Genomic DNA, 20964 nt, shown 5'->3' with positions numbered 1-20964 from the left:
TAGCTTGGTGGTGTTTTGGATATTTTAAACACATGTTTCTATATTGTGACGGTCCGTATTTTGTAGTTGAAGAGGTCCGTAATGCGCTCCAAAAACTTAACACCTTCATGTGATCGTTGAGCTTTGATTATTAATAGCTCACTTGATATCTTTTTGGACAAACAAAGAAAAAAAGACACTTTAGAGAGATCATAGTTTATCTCATGTTTTGTGTTTTCAAAGTATAATCTATATTCCGATTTCTCAGTAATGACCCCCACAATAATAATGCCGATGTATTTACCTTGCTGGTTAAGATGCACAACAATTGACCTTTTGCACCAACAATCAAATCGTACTGTCATATTTTGTAAATCATTTCCCATTGATATCGCAAATTAATTCGCTTCAAAATTATCAAAAAGTTCAAACTATGTATACTTGTATACAACAGAATAAGTAAAAACTAATCAACATTTATTACTAGGAATTGGTGACTAAATCATTTATAAGGTTTTATACCATTAACAAAGTGTGAGCAAACGAATATAACTTATGTCTATGAAGAGTTATACTGCTAATAAAAATAAAACAACATTGGATATAAAAAAGGGTCCATCAAACATAGACACTGAGTATGCGGAATGAATGGTTCGTAGAAATTGACTTAAAAAAATCGAATAATTCATCAAAACGTCAGAATGGGTCTGGATTAAAGTTCCTAATGGTCATGCTAAAAACTAGCATCATTATTTCTTTTACAACCACAATGTACAATGCACTGATTATTTGTTCTTTTTGATACTTTATTTAACTTGTAAAGGTCTTTTAATTTATAAGGGTTATAATTGTATACACCTTTCCTATTGTCAACACCCTTTGTTCGGTAGAAACCTTCTATTAGCACCAGTCTTTGGTATTTGCGTCAATGAGTTGATTCATCAATCATTAAAGTAATTTGAGTAACAGATGTTTACTTTTGATTAAAACATTACTCCTGCAAGGTCATAAAGAAAATCATAAAACTAGTTGAACAATTTTTTTCTCTAGTTCTACGGTTCTATATTTCGAATATAGTACACCTGTCATCATTACGATTACGACAACCAGATATGGATTTTAAATCGGAATTCCGATTACTACAAGAATGGAAGGATTGCGTTCACTGCCATATTATGACTTTATCATACGCTATTCTATAATCGTTTCACTACTATATGAACATATTAAAAATTTCTTAATCCTAAACCGGTAATAAATATGGCTGATAAAGGAAAGTTAAACAAAGGTACGTTTAATTGTACACTTAAGCGATACTTAATTCAAGGTCGAGAATAAATAAATAAATGTTAAGTATAGCAATGTATTTTCTTCTTGATTGTTTGGTTTGATGTGGTTTTTTTTTATTATGCCATTTTATAAAGGACTTTCCGTTTAAAATTTTCCTTGGAGTTCGGTATTTTAGTTATTTCACTTTTTATTGATCGAACCCATTATGAGTACAGCATAGTAAGAAGTAATAAAAACAAAATATATAATTTTACAGATGATTAAATATGCTATTGTGTAAATTCTAGATTTGAAAAGTAATAACCTGCCTTTCAATGTCTAAAAAAAGTGTCAGGGAAATAAAGAAATAAGACTGGAGATAAAATAGATCGATGTGTTCGTTATAGTTTGATGGAAGATTCGCGGTGTCCAAAACAGAAACACCATCTTTTGTGCGGATATTATCTTCATGAAATATTTTCACCTTTTTATACAGATTGAAAGAACTAATCAGACTAATGCTAATATTGGTAGCTCTCAGCTTTCTGATTTATGCTCAGGATGATGTTAATCTAAACCATAGGTTTTAGAAAGGACCCAAAGTGGAAAACCAAACTACAATACTGGTATACCCATTCTTCATTAACAAAGTCAAGATACAAAAAAAAACAGGAGATTTTCGCATGAACAGTATTTCTCTATACTAAGTTGCAGACCTGTATCACCTGTATATGTTACATATTGAAAATAACAATCGATGTTATATTAATAGCTGCAGTCGATTCACCCATAAGAGTACAACCAGTGATAACAAACCTTATCTGATATTATGAAAACTGTTTTACGGTTCCAATATGGATTGTATCATATAGGTGTGTTACACATGGCCAATAGTTTTGCTCTCGATGTTTATTACCGTTGTACGACCGTAAGTATTTTTCATTTTTCGATTACATATGTGTCGGTTCTTGTTATGTTTAGTATATAATAAGAATGTTCTTATCCCGGGCGAAATTTGGCGAAACCTTTTCAACTTTTGATCTTCAGTGCTGTACAACTTTGTACTTTTTTCACTTTCGATCTTTTATATCTGGGCGTCACTGGTGAGTCTTGTGTGGACAAGGCGCGTTTTTGGCGTATTGAATTTTAAACCTGATGCTTTTTGTTATCTATTAATCATGTTTCTCTTTGTCTAATATGTTCTCTTATTTATTTGTATTGTAGTCTTGTAATATTATGTTTTCATTTCAATGTTAAATTTAACTTTGCCATTAAAGTGCGAGGTTTGGCATGCCACAAAACCAGGTTCAACCCACCACTTTTATTCCCCTTTAAAAGTGTCCTGTACCAAGTCAGGAAGATGGCCATTGTTATATTATTCCTCGTTTCTGTGTGTGTTGCATTTTAACGTTGAGTTGTTTGTTTTTTCTCTTATTTTTGAGATATTGAGATACGGTACTTGTCTATCCCAAATTAATGTATTTGGTTTTCATGTTATATTTGTTATTCTCGTTGTGTTTTGTCTGATGCTTGGTCCGTTTCTGTGTGTGTTGCGTTTCGGTGTTGTGTTGTTGTTCTCCTCTTATATTTAATGCATTTCCCTCGGTTCTAGTTTGTTACCCAGATTTTGTTTTTTGTCCATGGATTTATGAGTTTTGAACAGCGGTATACTACTGTTGCCTTCATTTAGTAAACTTTTTAGTTCTTGAACGTATCATCCACCAAGTATCGAGTATTTTTAAATTCTTTCGTGATTCGAATGTAACGTTTTGTCGGTGAAGTTTTACTCCTGAGTGATTCTAATTTAACTTAACCTAATGTAGTAATATCTTGAGGCAAAGTAGTTCAAAACATTAGATGGTTTTGGTTATTCATTGTGTCCTCTTGGTCTTGAGGCTTTCAATGTTTTGTATATTCACCTTACGATTTACTTGTTTGGTGAATTTCATTATGTTATTTAAGAAACATGTATCGTGTGCTTCATAGTCAATATTGAAATTAAAGAGCTGGGCGATAGGACGAGTGTTAAATGCTTACTTTGTGGAGGCTGCTTAAAGCAAATAATTATTTCACTATTTCACTTTCATTAATGATTTAACACAAAAAATCATATCTTAGATACTTTTAATATCTCGTAGCAAGTGCCCTTCAAATATAAATATTCTTATGTAAATTGTATTGGTCAAATCTTTTACGTCTTTCTCATAATTATTGAATTATCCTGTTCGCGTGTTCAGATCATTATATAAAGTCATTATATAAGGTTATTATATAAAATTATGTAAAATAGTTTGTGTTTTCAATTATGTAAATAATTGAAATAAATTACTTTTAAATGGATCCTTTAATTTGAATAAAATATTCTTTTCTTCTTTTGTATTATATTCATTGGTTCCCTTCACACATACGATTCGGTATCATATGTTTGTTAATTATCAACTGTTTGATTTTATATTAATTGAAATACAGATAATATAGATTTTTATTTCTGCAGTTAGCTAAGGTGCAAGTTTTGTATTATGCGCGTACAGGATGGAATGATGTTTACAAATAAAGACATTTCGTATTAAATATGGCGTTTAAATCAGCTGTTAAAATCTTGACTTGCAATTGAAATGTATTCAAGCAAAGTGCATAAAACCCCGGAGAAGTTTGCTAAATTTTAAATTTTCAAAAGATTATGCAGATGATATCTTTCTAATAGTTAAAATCTGCATGTTTCACCAGTTTGATGAATATTAATTTCTTATATTTACAAGTTATCTGTTTTATTCGCATATATTATTATGTATATTACATATACATTGTATTAATATGCTTCATTTTCCTTACTGTATCTAAACGCTTTACTGTACAGTTGTCGTTTTTGAAAATTTAAACAAAAATTACGACGAACTACATGTCAACAACTCAACACAGTTTTGACCAAGTGTATCATTTATTTTAATCAGATTTGTTATTTGTACAAAATGAAAAAAAGTCGACAGCTATCAATGGTTGAAAACAAAACCAAGTTCAACCAGTCATGTTTTCTGAAAAAGTCCTGTACCAAGTTAGAAATATGGCAGTAATTTAATAGTTCGTTACTGGTTTGTTTTTGTTACTCTTCAGTTTTCTGTTGTTTTCGTTGTTTACCTCTTACAGTTAATGTGTTTCCCTCGGTTTGCAACCTGATATGTTCAATATCTCAATCGATTTATGAATTTTGAACAGCGGTATACTACTGTTGCCTTTGTTTATACCTGGTACATTTTAAAATCTATTTTCACTCCATAAAACATACTAGATCTCTTTTCTTTTTTTAATCTTTTGAATAATTCATTTGAAATTTTCTGTAAAATCTAAACATATTATTTTGAAGAAAACTCTGACTGTTTAGTTCAAAAAGGACTTCTATTTGTAAGTAGTATAATACTAATTCTATGTAGCTTTGCCCTTACCATTCATCAGGGGATTTGTCTTTGACCTCGGATGTTACCTTTTCCAAAAATTCTCTTTTCATCACGAATGTGACCTACCGAATTAGACTATTTAACAGGTTTGTAATAACATGAATATAACATGTGGAGCAGGATCTGCTTACCCTTCCGTCGCACCTGAGATCACCCCTACGTGTTGGGGATCGTGTTGTTTAGTTTTTAGTTTTCTATGTTGTGTACTAGTATTTGTCTGTTTTTCTTTTTATTTGGTAGCCATGGCGTTGTCAGTTTATTTTCAATATATGAGTTTGACTGTCCCTCTGGTATCTTTCGCCCCTCTTTAACAAGAACAAAATTTATACCAGTCAGTGCAACAAGTTGAGCTCAAATACATTTTGTACTTTTGAAGAAGGATTCATTGTACAATTACGCTAAAATTTAACCAGACTTAAATCGAAACTTTCAAAAGATTTTGTGCAATGTACAAATAAATGACGCAGAAATACATTAAAATAATAGAACACTTAAAAATACCTGATTATTTGCTGCCGAACGGTACTAAAATGTGAAAGTTGTAAGCCAACGTGTTTTTTTTTTATTAGAGTTCAATTATAGCAATCAAAATCTATAGCACATGGCAATTACAAACAAAAACACGAAACGACGTATATGTTGCGTGATTTGTATATTTCATATTAAAGTGTTATCGTCTGTTTGAAAATCTTTTAATCGAATTTTAAGAAGACAATATTGATTAAAAGCCAAAAACTTCAATTGAACACGTCTTACCTATAATTCCTATTTACAAGAAAAACAAGTGTTATACTATGGTTAATTTCATTTATTTTGCACATGTGCTTTGTCATCTATTTAACCGTTATTAATGGTTCAGTGATTTTCATCTTCTGATTTTAAGTAATCACATATGATAGTGAGACATGGATAAAATGTACTTATACCCTCCACGACTTTAAGTCATGTGACTACCAAAAAGTTAAAAAACACAAATATTGAACTTCGAGAAAAATTCAAAACGGAAAGTTCCTAATCTCAAACACATCAAACGAATGGACAACCGTCTATTCTTGACTAAGAACATGCATTTTCTTATGCAGAGAATGGTGGATTTAACCTGGTCAGCCTCCTTTCATGCCAAAATAGCTTTTGTATGTAAAATTTTTATGATTTATTTTAATGAGACAGTTTTTTTTATTGATGATATATCAATGATAGTTTCTATATACAGTGTATCTATATATGTTTATCATCAAAACACATTGTTCTCAAATGATTTACATGATAAATATGTTTCAAGACAAATCTCAACAGACTGTGTCGATTTCCATTCCTGAACACTGAACTTCAGAATGTCTTCATATTTTTGTACATCTGTTGCTTCTGACTGGAAAGTTGTTAACGTATTTTCGGATATGTCAGATATTTCTGGTGTTTCAGATATATCTTCGTCACTTTCGGCGAAATAAAACATGTTGTTTACTGGCGAGGACTCTACAACAGTATACAATAATGTGTTATCTACTTGCAATAAGCTAAAGCAGGCCTCCTGCAATGTATGTGATATGAATAAAATAAATATAGCATATACGTCAAATAACAATCCGAAATTTAAAAAAAAAACCAATCGGACAATCACAAAACAATAATGCTGTATAAAGCGAAATATAATCTTTAAAAAAAATCAATGAACAAATTTTGGACGTCTGTAGTGTTATAAATTTTCCAAAAATGAGTGGGATTATATTGATAATCCTGCTTTTGAGGGGGGATATTGTTTTTGTATTAACCAAATATGCAGCAATTCCTACATTTGACATTAATACACAGTATTTAGAAAATTTTATCAATTGATGTTTTAATGCTTTTCAACTGTACAATTTATTTCATATGATTAAACGACAGTATTTGAATACATTCTTAATTGGACATTTTTAGTTTGTGAACGCGTTTATGAAATAAGAAAACATCACGTTACACGCGACCTATTAATTTCAATTAACATAACCATACAAATAAGGTAATAATTTATAACAATTTATATAGATGCTATCTCTTTGAACATGAAATCAAAGAACTCGATTGAACCAAAAAAGCTTGCCTCATATCAAGATTTTCATTTATAAAATTACGTTTGAGTACGAATATATATATAGTGATTTTTTTGAAAACAAGTTTACATTTTACATTTATACGTTGTTCATCCATGAATGGCTCGTTTCAAAGACAAAAACTCTTTTGAGAGAACAAAACCAATGCCAAAATACTATGTAGCTATACAGGGTAAAATTCTAAACTAATCTTAACTATTAATTCAGTGGTTGTCGTTTGTTACTGATCATAATATAACATATTAGTTTTTCGTTCATTGTTATGTACATAACCCAAGCCTGCTATGTTGCATGGATATCGCTCTACATGTCTGAAAGATTGTACCGTAAAGACTAGAGCTAACCTCCGTGTCTTTTGGTTTTATTTCGAAAGTTGTCTCATTGGCAATAATACCACATCTTGTTATTCATATTAAAAAGTAGCGACCACATACTTGTTAATATATCAGTTTTGCTTGTGAAGTTTTCACATTAAACAGCATGGGAAGAGGAATTATAGATACAATAAATAAATGGAATTTTTGAACTGATATTAGTGCAAATTGTATCTGTTCTGTACATCGCCCATCAATCTAATGAACGTACTTATTAATGTATAGATTCTGTATTCATTCTTTAAAACTAAGCATTAAACACGCACAAGTGTCTAAGGTTAATTGATGACTTCCAAGTAAATATTTACCTGCTAAACTAGAACACGAACTACTTAAGTTACAAAATGACGGCATGCTTTGTTGACGTAAGATTGGCGTCTCTAGTTTGAGGGATGTTATACTGCCTAATTTGTTGTTACTTGTTAAACAGTTGTAACACGACTGCGTCCTTGACATTGTTCTGTGCTTCAGTAAAGTCTGTATTGTGTCATGTATATTTAAAAGCTGGATCAGTAATTTGATGTCAGTGTTTCTCAGTTCAATCTAAAAACAATGAAAATAGGATTTTTTTCGTAATTTGTTGTTATAAACACGTAATAGAAATATTCGATATTTATGTTATACTAAAAGGTACGCTTTAAAGTTATTACAATTTAACTTCAAAAGGGAGGGTATGTTTTTTACGTTAAAAAAGTTCCGATGCCAAATTTTATAAGAAAACTAATTCTGCTCAAGCAGATGACAAAAGATATTTGAATCTAGATTGTTCTTCATACCTTATTTTGTTGAATTTAGAAACAAATATTGATTGAATACAAGAATTTCTGTCTCAGATAAAAAAAAAACATACCCCCTTATGAAGTAAAATAGGTTCTCCCTTAATAAACAAAGTTTGATAAAAATGCTGACGAGAAAGAGTGTTAGGTTGTCAACTTATCTGTAATCAGAGTTAGGAGGGTAAAAGAAAGCCCTGAATAATTGTTTATGATTTTGTTTTGTGCGTGTAGAAATTTTGTGTCCCGAACTAATACACCGTAAAAAAGTGTTGTCTACCCCTTCTTTTCTCAATCCATATACAATTGAAATATGTAATAATTATGAAAATTATTTATATGTTTAGTCTATAAATACTTTATCGTCATTGATCAAAGATCTTTATCTACTTTTTGAATTTCAAATTGACCAATTGAAATAACAGGTTTCATATATAATTTGAAGTAACATGCCATTAAGAGGTAAATATAGTTGAGAACTTCAAGGCTAACCTGGCCGTGTCATTAGTTTTTCTGGGATATGAAAAAAGATTTCGATTTTGTATCAAAATACATTTTAGGAGCGACTAAAGTCAACTTTAATTTAAACAGAAGGAAGGAGGACCTGTGAATTTTATTCAAAGGTGGTGAAATTTTAAATGATGGAGGTGAAATTTATATAATTTATAAGTTCAAAATATTTAATCTTTTGTAATGATGATTATAGAGCGCTTTTTACTAGTAAAGCCTTGTAGCAAATTAAATGCAAATCAGGACGAGAATATGTTAATGCTATATTAAAATAAACCCTGCTTTGTACTAGACCGACATGCTGAGTTGCATATTTAACGTCGTAGTTCACAAGGTAACATTAAGAAAGACAACATGTCAATCTACCTATACTTACTCTCATAATTACACCTGCTAAGCAAAGCAGTAGATAATATACCAAATTTTCCAGGACCGTTCATTAATGAATTGCCCGGGGATCGAAAAAAGATATTTGCACGTAAGGCAGTTCTTGTTTCGCTTTCCACAATTCACCTTTTAAGGCACGCTTGATGTGTCATAACGCACACGAAATAAGTCAATTTTATAGTTTATGTGTACCATTGACTTATCTGTGTTCATATATTTGCACGGAACAGCCGATGGTCAAAGATATGTTAAAATATTCACAGTTGACGAAGGAAAAAGCCACATATATGCATAATAATAACAAACACCAAATAAAACATAAAATAATAAAAATGATTGGTTAATGTCCAGTGACAAGTTTTTAATTTCATCCGGACCTGAACTTGAAAAATAAGCAATTAAGGCATACAGTTTGTTCTGCGAACTAGCTACCTTGCGATGAAGAGCGGGGCATTAAGATAGCAAAAAAGACGCATAACTTAAGCAAGAGCGTTATTTCCCGAGAATGAAAAGCTAAAGAAGAACCATGCCATATCGCCACCAGTTCGGAACTATTCATGGTTCTAACTTTATCTTGGTACTTTAATCTGCACATTTTACAAGACTTCGTTAATTAAAAAAAAAATACTTGATAAGTAATATAGATTTGATGAATATTCAAGTATTAGAGTTATTCACTTGATGTGAAAAATAGAACTTTGATATTTTTTCATGAATTTTAATGTGGGAACTTAGAGTTAACACGTCGACAAAAACTCCTTGAATTCTTATATATCTTGCATGATAAACGAAAGACTCCTATGGGTCCTTGGTAAAGTTGAGGAAACCAGGAACTCGTTCATGAATATATATGAAAACGGATTTACTGTGACATTTAAAATGATAACAGTTATGCTGATATCTCTGCATGCTTATTCATTTATTAGCTGACTAAACTTGTCACAAGACAATTTAATCGCTCAGAAATTATCACATGGTGTTGATACATGTCTATGATTGATGACCTTATGCGATGTCTTTTTTTGTTGTTTTTTTTGTGTTGTATCTGGACTGCTATATCGTAACGAAGTCGTATACCACCTTCCTTGAATAATAATGTTCAGATATAAAAAAAAATATATACTTTCTTTTTACAAAATTCAAGTTATTGAAAATATTAAAAATATCAAAACACTTACAAGATCATTCCTCAACTTGTCCAATGCAGTAGTAATTCTTTCCTCTGTCGAGCGCTCCATCATTCTAGTTACGTAATTAAACACATTAAACACACACCACAGTCATTAATACACAGGTTAAATTAACGTTGTCATTAAATGTTTTAACTGAAAGAGACCAATTGAGATTCTTGTGGTTTAAATCGCATAATTAAAATCTGGCCTTGTAATGCAAATTAATCCAGAGATCACGCTACGTGCAAGTCAACCCTAAATAATATTCGAAGCTAATTTAACTTTCATAAATAGATAAATAGTATCTCCAGTTATATCTACCCAGCAGTTAAAATGCGTACACTATAACTTTTAAAAGTTAATGTACTTATCAGTTAGGCGCGTGTTCAAACACTACTCTATCATGGTTTTAATGGACAATTAACTGCCTGCGAATGAACTTCTATATACACCATACAACATATGCATTACATGTTCACTTTCGGCGTCTTTGATTCAAATGCATTGGAATTTAATAAATACTATTATTTTTACCTGTGAGAAATTTCATTGTATTTTTACCGTCTCAGATTTCATTAATTTTCTTATTGCACTTTCTCGCATTATTGACTAGATCAAGTTATACAATATAATAAATTATTGTAGGATCACGCTATGAACACTACATTATTAAAATAGCATAAACCGATTTGGTTCAATTCATAACGTTTTGACAAAAGTTAATATAAACTTCTGTATTGATCAAGTTTTATATAAACTTCTGCATTAAAAGATTTGTAAAGAATAGTGCAGAAGATTTGTTTTATCATGATATGTATTCAATATATTATAAAATCGTTATTAACAGGAAATATCTGAACCACATGTTCCTTTATTTAAATCTGTTTACTCAATGCTATACAAATAATAAGAAGATAATTCAACTTTTTTTGTATTTTTTACAAATAAAATACTTTGGTAACCCAAATTTCAAGATATAATTTATTTTCTCTTCGCTGCATGCCTTTTGATTATCACGCAACATGGGAATAATAGATTAAAACAAAACGCCAAATCATAACTAAACTATCATGTATGTTTTATGAGTTCACTTCAGTGTACATGTGTAGAAATTCTACTTTTACTAAATGTAAAACAACAAAATGTTGCTGGTCTTAATTGTCAACATTTTTGAAAACGAAGTATTTCATAAAAGATCACCCGTAAAATGAAAACTTGAAACTGAATAGCTGAGCCGTTATGCAAGATTAAACGTGACACTTTTAAAGCGTTTACAGCAGGTTGAGAAAACGATTTTTCTATAATTATAGCATATAAATCCAATCATTAATATAAATATAAGTGACATTCAAAATAACAAAATTAAAAACATGTCAATTTTTTATTCAAACAAATACAATTTTATATATCTTGACGACACAAATGTACATAGTGTAAATAGAAAACCTAGGACAATCTAATAAAAGAGACACACAAAATATCACAATTTAAGGAAAACACGACAACACCATGGCTGAAACAAAGAACGACGAAAAGATAAATCGAATGCTATACAGTAAATTTTAAAAGCCTAAGCAATACAAACCTCAGCAAAAACCGGGGATATTTCCGGGTGCTCCTGAACTATGAACAATGTCTGTTCCACATGTAGCGTTTCTTTTTATATGGGGTAGCTTATTAATTATTTCATTTGATGTACAATGCAATTTCTTACAACCCTACGGTTCGTATTTACATGTAGGTAATTGAAATATGATAGAATCCGTGAATTAAGTTTAGTATTTTACTTTTTAACATGTTTATAGCATTGTCAAGTGCTAATCAGTTTGAAATAAAATAATATTCTAAATTATATAAAAACGAAAGCAGCAAATTACAAAGATTTTTGTTTGTTTTGGAAACACTAAATCGTCATAGCTTTTGCGTGAGTTCTTACTAATGATATATGGAGTTCATTCAATTCACTTAATTGCTTCAAACAACATTGACTTTCATCTAACATAGCATCTAATTAAGATACAAGTAGTAATACTGATAACATTTTGAATGCAATCAATTTAGTCTTGCTCATTTAACATTATTTTATACGAAAGTACTAATTCCTTCATGCAGTCGCTGTCATTCTTACTTAAAGAAGAAGAATGGTTTTATTATGTTCTTGCATACCAAGAACATTTAGTCTGAATATGAGATATTTTTTTTTAAATCTTACAGAAAAACAATAAACTAACCTTGAAGTTTGCTCTCATTACTTCTTTAAATTAAATGTCAAGCATTACGTGCATATAATGAGCATATCGCTCATTGCAAATTATCTTATTTCATGACGAAAACTACCTTTAAAACTAGAAACTATATTTTAGAAAGGATTCGTAAGATTTATGATAAAGTCTTTAACAAAACCTTGTATTTTAATTATAGACAAAAACGGAAAGCATTGTTTAAACTATGAAGGATGACATTAACCAAAGTATCAATGGTAACCAAATAAAACAAATATTTTTATTTCAAAAACCAGAAGAAGAAATCTGAATCTCAGGAAACGCAAACTTATAGTCAGACTTATAAAACCTAATACCTTTTTATTTGTCGATTGAAAGTAAAAACCCTTTAAGTTCAAAAGTGATGCATTTGTTTTTTATGCTATAGGTATTTATAGATTTGTATACATGTCTCCTTTATCATTGCTAATCAAATAAGTGTTATGCACATACAGAAATGCTTATAATGCTTGAACTTATTGACCAATTGACACCAGGAAGTTATAATACGGACTCTAATGAAATACATATTCGTACAGTATGTCAGCCTTTAGTCTGTAATCTTTTCAGTTTTATCATTCCATTCATAAAAAAACTTATAGACGATATTCATTTGAAAATACTGGGGTTATGCTGTCAACATCTTTGCTTTTATAAATCTGAGTAGTAGAATGAGTTTCCTATGATTTTAAATTCTTCTTCATCGTTATCGGAAATCAAAGTGTTGGCATTGCGTGGTCATCATTGATAATGCTATCTTTACCAAATTGCCAAAAATGCAAAACAGCTATGAAAAAACCTCGCAAATTACGATATGACAATAGACAATCACTGATGAGATCCCTGTCTACAAACATATATAAAAAATATTCTATTATACATTAACTGTTTCATTATCTCACTAAAATATTCACCTAATCACATTCTTACTGTAAATCTAAAGTATTATTTTTACACGCTTATTTTTTAAAAAGTTCTGAATGAATAAGATGATATTTACCACGTTCGCCAAAAGATGTCTATCAAGCAGTCCATGTTTCTCCTACGACATGATTTATAATGTCATTCATGTTTGAAGGAGTGTGACAATTACATGTTGTTGTTAATTTCTTTCTTTCAAATTTAAATTTACGATAAGTAATTTTGTTTCTATCTTACAAGATCTACACATATGCGTATTACTTGTTGAGTAAAAAACTAATGTCTTGTCAAACATATGTTGGTTGTAATCATCTTATTCATTTATCTTCAATACCACATTTTAATAAAAGATTAGTTTACGTGAGATAAAGTAACTCATGTATCATTATTTAAACATAGTCAGTTGAATACAGGTCTATTTTAACGGATAAAGTGCATTTAAAATGACCTTGTCGACGACTTTTAAATAGAAATTGTTTGTTTATTGTAATTAAAATATTAACGTTGGTTGTTTGTGGTGTAATTGTTATTTGTCATTGAAATTCATTTATATAATATATTGTAGATCTTTCTACCATACACAGTTAAAAATAAAAGATAGGATTAGGGATATCCATACATAACACAAAATCAGTACATGCAAAGCATCAAAATAAGCAAGGTAACAGCGCTTGCATTGGTGTTTTTCTTTCTTGACATACCAAACTATTATATTCCCCTCAACTGAAAAAACTGGATCCTTGTGAGCTAGCACATTAATATTCAAACTCATATTTAGTAAGATACTATAATAATATTTCACTAAAAAAGTATTGTCCTGATAACATTAGACGATTGACATTAAGTAGCCATTAATCAATGTTTCACAATAACTGTTAATTTAAATGTGATATAGCAAATTGTAATGGAAATCATTTACTCATTGTACTTTGTCTCGGGAATTTGTGTATCATGATTGTTAAAAATAGCAATTGTATTTGTTCATTAGAGAAATTCTAATATCGTAATAACATCATAGATTGTTGATACATACTTTGTTAACGTGAGGAAGTAAGCTATATAAATAACCCTGATTGTCAAGCATTCAGATTTATACTAATATGGATGTACCGTTAAATATATTGTTTTTGTTTTGTTTATCATGTACATGTAATTACTATAGCTTTTTATTTATTGTGTTCTGTTTCTTACAGCAGGCAAAAACCCATTTAAGAGAAAAAATGACACATAGCAGCAATACCTTTAGTATATCATAAGTAAAAAAGACACATAGCAGCAATACCTTTAGTATATCATAAGTAAAAAAGACACATAGCAGCAATACCTTTAGTATATCATAAGTAAAAAAGACAGATTCATGAAATGACATACATTGTTAGTAACACCTAACTGCTACTTGACATTCGAAGTGTCAAAAATGCTCTTTAAATCACAATCTATGGTATATTGATCAAATTTAAAGTATAATGCCGATTGTCATTTAATGAATTGGAGCATTATTTATAACTGCTGTTACGTATAAATACTGAGAACAAGTTTTTATAGTAGACTATAAACATGACAGGACAATAGTAAATTTATAGTTCTCAAAACACATATTGAAACACCTGTCTATGACTTTGCAAGTCAACTTGTCTTTTCGTACGTAAAATAGTCGACCTCTTTAGTTCATTAAACTCTCCAAACTGTTTATGCTACTTGTTGAAATCTGTAATAAAAACTCAAGTCAGATTTTGTATTTCTCTCCCACAATAGATGCAATACATCGTGCTTTTATAACCTTTCATTTGACAATCTTGAAGCTCGTCAAGTTTTTCTATTGATCTTTAAATAAAATTGAGAATGGAAATGGGGAATGTGTCAAAGAGACAACAACCCGACCAAAATAAAAAAACACAACAGCAGAAGGTCACCAACAGGTCTTCAATGTAGCGAGAAATTCCCGCACCCGGAGGCGTCCTTCAGCTGGCCCCCAAACAAACATACACTAGTTCAGTGATAATGAACGCCATACTAATTTCCAAATTGTACACAAGAAACTAAAATTTAAATAATACAAGACTAACAAAGGCCAGAGGCTCCTGACTTGGGACAGGCGCAAAAATGCGGCGGGGTTAAACATGTTTGTGAGATCTCAACCCTCCCCCTATACCTCTAACCAGTGTAGAAAAGTAAAAGCATAACAATACGCACATTAAAATTCAGTTCAAGAGAAGTCCGAGTCTGATGTCAGAAGATGTAATCAAAGAAAATAAACAAAATGACAATAATACATAAATAACAACAGACTACTAGCAGTTAACTGACATGCCAGCTCCAGACTTCAATTAAACTGACTGAAAGACTATGATTTCATCATATGAACATCAGGCACAATCCTTCCCGTAAGGGGTTTAGTATCATACCATCATAACATATATGAGAAGAACATAACCCGTGTCATGCCAACAACTGTTTTAAGAATAAATGTGTTTAGTTCCGACGCAAAGACCTTATCAGTGACTCAATATTAACGCCAAAATATGCAATCTTTAATGACTTGACAACAGTATCGTAATTATATCCCTTCTTAATAAGTCTATTCAAAGGTTTTGTAAGTTTATGAGGTGAATACTGACACCTTTGTGCTTTATAAAGAATATTTCCATAAAAAATTGGATGTGAAATACCTGAACGTATAAAAAGTCTGCATGTTGAGCTATATTTACGAATGATGTCTTTATACCGATGATAAAATTTAGTAAATGTTTTGACTAGTTTGTGATATCGAAAACCCTGGTGTAATAATTTTTCAGTAATACATAAATTTCTCTCGTTAAAATCTAAAACATTGTTACATACACGAGCGAATCGTACAAGTTGAGATATATAAACACCGTAAGATGGTGACAAGGGAACGTCACCATCTAAAAACGGATAATTAACGATAGGAAATGAAAAATCATCCCTTTTATCATAAATTTTAGTATTCAGCTTTCCGTTAGTGATATAGATATCAAGATCGAGGAAAGGGCAGTGGTCATTGTTAGTATTAGCTTTATTTAAAGTGAGTTCACCAGGATAAATTTCATTAATATACATACTGAAGTCGTCATTATTGAGAGCCAAAATATCATCCAAATATCTAAAAGTATTATTAAATTTGTTTATCAGATGTTGTTTTGATGGGTCTTTGCTTATTTTTGTCATAAATTGTAACTCGTAACAATACAAAAAGAGGTCCGCAATAAGTGGTGCACAGTTAGTCCCCATTGGAATTCCGATAATCTGACGATATACGGAATCCCCAAAGCGAACAAAAATGTTATCTAGTAAAAATTCAAGGGCATATATAGTATCAAAGCATGTCCAATTAACATAGTTTTTTTGTTTATTGCTACTAAAAAATGACCTAAAAGAGTTTGAACATATATATTCACATTCTGATTTTTTGAATGCCCATTTAATTAGATGTGTGGTTTTTTCTTAATGAGAATGTGAGGCAATGTGGTATACAGGGTAGAAAAATCAAAACTTTGAACAGATTCAAAATCACCAATATAAGCATGCAATTTATCAAGTACTTCCAACGAGTTCTTGACACTCCAAAAGTAATTTATTCCACTATTTTCGAAGGCCTTATTTGAACAATTTATTATAAGGTTTTTAATTGTACCAAGTGTGCTGGTAAGAATAATAGACAATTTAGTAGTTGAACAATGGCTTGAAGACGAAATAAATCTATATTTGTAAGGGGTTTTGTGTAGCTTCGGAAGCCAATACATAGTTGGAACTTTCATTGTATTTGGCTCTGCTTGTAAAGCGGTGGCTAAAAGTTTATGTTTGTTACAGATTTCGTTTTCTGAAAATGGAGTCAGTTGGAATGTTGGTGAATTGGTGATTTCCTTTTTCAGAACCTCGATGTAAAATTTACGTCAAACAATAATAATATTATTAGCAGCTTTATCGGCCGGGACAAAAACAAATTCCTTGGCTAGTTCTTTTAGTTTATGTTTGATACGAGAAATAGGTTTATTATGGTTATTGTTAATAGTAAAATGTTCTTTAAAATGTTGAATACGTATATCAACTATCTTCATTACTGAATTAAAAAAAGAGTCCAAAGATTTTTTGTCAGCTTTTTCCCGTTTTATCCATTTCATACAGAAAGTAAGGAGTGAGTCGTGGATGATATTACGACACTCATTCCAATTAATAAATGACGGGGGACGATATTTAGGTCCTTTACTTAGAAATGATTTTAACTCTCAGTCTTGAACGATGTTAAGATCTCCTGTTATAACATGGGAAATGGGTCCATAAATATATTCGGAATTACTGCAATTACATGAAGTAGGTGTATTTTCACTGATATTAACATCTTTACACAATTGAATATAATTAAACACAAATTTCCGGGTAGATTTCTTGTAAATATAACAAATAAGAGGTAGCTCAGTATTGTCAAAATATCCAGGAATTTGTTCTTTAACAGAATGGTCGTTAAATATACCGGCAATATTTACAAAATCAAAGCCTTTGTTGACATACTTAATTTTAATAAAATGTTTTTTATGATCTTCAGGGCGATCAATTTTGGGAAATAATTTAGAATAACAATATGCCATAATAATTTGAACAATTTCATACTTAGGACTGCTATATGAAATTGTGTTGCAATCCTCCAAAATTTTATTTAACTTATTAACCGGTAACGAACAGAGTTTTGTTAACAGATAATGTCTGCCGTTGTTTTTTGAAATAGAAATAAGGTCCGAAATATTGGTATGATTGGCCCGAAATTTTTTTTGATTGCGATTTGTTCTACAACCGTGAGAACGGTTTTTACGAACAGTTTTAGAAACAATATCCAAAATGTTAACGGAATTGGTTCTAGATATATTACCAATTCCCATGATATTATCATTTAGACCGAGAGGGTAAACTGTCTGTAATTTTTTAATCCAATTTAATTCAATTATTTTCCGTGATCGTACAAACTTTGAATGCGATTCACCAGGCTGCTTATTTACTACTTCTAAAGGTTGAACTGCTAAATATTTAAAAGGATGGTTGTGCTTCTTAAGGTGTTGGTAAATGATACTTTTGAATTTATTAGGTCTTTTAAAACGATACAGATGTTCTTGAGTGCGTTTTGATAAATATCTTCCAGTTTCTCCTACGTACTGAATACCACATCCCGGTTTGTTTCATGTGAGTAAATAAATAATACTGTTTGTTTTTCAAGTAATATCAGTTTCAAAATTTAAAGAAAATGTGCGACCATTAAACGTGGACCTTACCGTATTGTTGGTGGAAAGACGGGGACATGTAAGTCATTTTTTGGCATGACACTTATCGATAGAAGGGTAACCACGATTTTTATTGTTAAAAATGTTAGCGATGGTAGTATTTTTAGATAACCGATTTTGAAAATTGAGACGTGTAGATACCCTTTGAACAAGTTTAGTATTTAGTATTTTTCCGTTTCTTAGTTTCATAATTGTTTTGTTAGTGAATTACATAATAAAGGAGCAAAGATTGGCGTCCAGAATATGAACCAGCATACAATAATTAAGTTAAGTAAAAGTGATAAATTTGTTCGGCTGAAAATGTCGAACGCTATCAGTATTAATTACCCGAAAAAGATAGTGTATATCAGGGTATGACTGATGGCTGACCAATTAGTAGAATGGGGCTGAATATTGAAATACTACTTTTTGATAAACATTCCTAAAGTAATGAACTAGAGAAGTTCTCGCTCGGACACACACTCCATAATCTAGTATATTATAAGAGCATAAACCTGAAGCACGGGGAGGCACTCTACTGCCTCCACACGGCACTAAAGACAAACTCTGTAAAAAATAAAATTGAGAATGGAAATGGGGAATGTGTCAAAGAGACAACAACCCGACCAAAATAAAAAAACAATGTATCATGTTTCATTAACCTTTCATTTGTTATGTAAATATAGTTTGCATTGCTATTTACTAATTACAATATGGTGATTACTTTTTAAAACGATAGACAGTACGCATATATTTCAATAAGTTTAATACAAAATTACATGTATAAAAAAATTTCAAATTAATGCATTCAGTTGTTCATAATAATTTGTCTTATGTATAGAGAATATAAAACAAAATTAATTGGATGATAACATTGCAAAGCAGTATATATTTTGCTTACACTCTCCTTAGAGATGAAAGACCAATATAAACAGTTTATATAAGATTGCAAGAACGATCATCTTTGACGTAAGATCGCGAAAAAGATAATCTAAATAATTACAGAATTAGTAAGATTTTAGTCTATGATGATTGTCGGAATAGTATTTATTCTAAGATCTCATTGTATATAACTAACCTCTCTTTGTAGTTTCTGTTTTCTTATGACTTGTTTATACATTGTAGTTCATTTGATTCCCGCAGTCAGGGGTTGTTAGCTTGATGTGTATCTTCTTATTTACAACTATGTCTATTTGTTTTGATCACACCTCAATATAATGGAATTTTATACGATTGTCATACAATTCGGAGTTTTAGCTAGGTATATACCAAGATTTAATCTACCATTTTCCATATAAGAAAATGTCTGTACTAGGTAAGCATATGACAGTTATGAACAATTCGTTTGATGGGCGTGAGCTTTTGATTTTGCCATTATATTAGGTACTTTATTTTTGAACTTTTCTCGGAGATTGCATCTTTTGATATTTCCTTTTTTTCAGTCGATTGACAGGATTTGAACACCGAAAAACTACTTTTGCCTAAATTTGCCGGAAACTAATTGTTGTTGGCAAAGGAACATTGTCATGGACGATCTGAATAATAACAGAAAGAAATTGTATTTGACAGCATGAACATCGACTTAGATATGAAGGTTGTATAAAATTCATTGGTAAAAGACTTAAGTAGAGGGCGATCGGATATGTCATAAAACTGTTGGATCGGTCAAAGGTCTCGGTTATATTATTTTATATTTCTCATATAGTTTCACAAATGTCATGCTGTCTTCAAATAAATCGCTAATTAAACACTCTTATTGTGTGACATTTTTTAGATGATGACTTAAAACATTAGTGGAAAATTTTGTTTGAATTATTATTTAGTTAACCTCTGAAGTAGAGAATAAATTGTATTTATTCGAGCAGAATCCACGTATGTTTGTACACGAAAGGCGTTAGTTTATGTCAAACATATTTACCATTCAAAACTTTATTAAAGGAATTTGTTTAATATTTCCATCAAACACCACGTTTTCAATATTTTTAAGGAACGCAATGTAAGCGACTTACAAGTTACAATTGGGGGCCGTTTTGTAAGATACATTCATCTTAGATCTCATATATATGTGTTATAGGATGACCTGGAAAAATATGTTTCATTAACTCTTCCTACTTTTAATTGCTGAGAACATCATCACCCAACTCGTCATGAAGTCATAGGTATAAATGAGTTTGGAGTTAATGTGTTTATTATTTCCAGCCTACAATTGTATATACACATTATATTGAACTGTCTGTGCATACGTCCGTCCGTCTGTAAGTTAGTCCATACCGTATCAAGTTCGTCAATTTTTGTTTTAAAGAGGGTTTACGTTATGTCACTAACATGACAAAACATGAAATGATTCAATTAAGAAAACCGAGTCTGATTGAAAATAATGATAGGTTTCAGCGTTTGTTTAATGCACTTTGGGTCATATCAACTTCAAACCTGAAACATGTTCATTATGAAGTGAAGTGTGTGATAATCAAGCTAAAATAAGATTTTACCTAGATTGCACAAA

At 30.7% G+C, this 20964-nt stretch overlaps 1 protein-coding gene across 2 annotated transcripts; it reads right to left on the bottom strand.

Moving 5' to 3' along the window:
* Positions 1-5908: 5908 nt before the first annotated feature.
* Positions 5909-13418, bottom strand: LOC134686300 (uncharacterized). Of its 2 annotated transcripts, XM_063545968.1 has the most exons (4): positions 13271-13418; positions 10016-10162; positions 7476-7710; positions 5909-6176 (listed from the first exon to the last, which is right to left on the bottom strand). In XM_063545968.1, exons 2-4 carry the CDS (start codon positions 10076-10078, stop codon positions 5935-5937), a joined length of 540 nt encoding a protein of 179 aa, XP_063402038.1. In that variant the 5' UTR covers positions 10079-10162; positions 13271-13418; the 3' UTR covers positions 5909-5934. The 2 variants fall into 2 exon arrangements, with proteins under 2 accessions (XP_063402038.1, XP_063402039.1); XM_063545969.1 differs by lacking the exon at positions 13271-13418 and having other exon boundaries at positions 10016-10492.
* Between the last annotated feature and the right edge of the window lie 7546 nt (positions 13419-20964).

The sequence above is a fragment of the Mytilus trossulus genome, chromosome 10 (genome assembly GCF_036588685.1).
Source record: "Mytilus trossulus isolate FHL-02 chromosome 10, PNRI_Mtr1.1.1.hap1, whole genome shotgun sequence".
Lineage (NCBI taxonomy): Eukaryota > Metazoa > Mollusca > Bivalvia > Mytilida > Mytilidae > Mytilus > Mytilus trossulus.
Note: the sequence above shows the minus strand (reverse complement) of the source record. Positions and strands in the feature narration are given on the sequence as shown.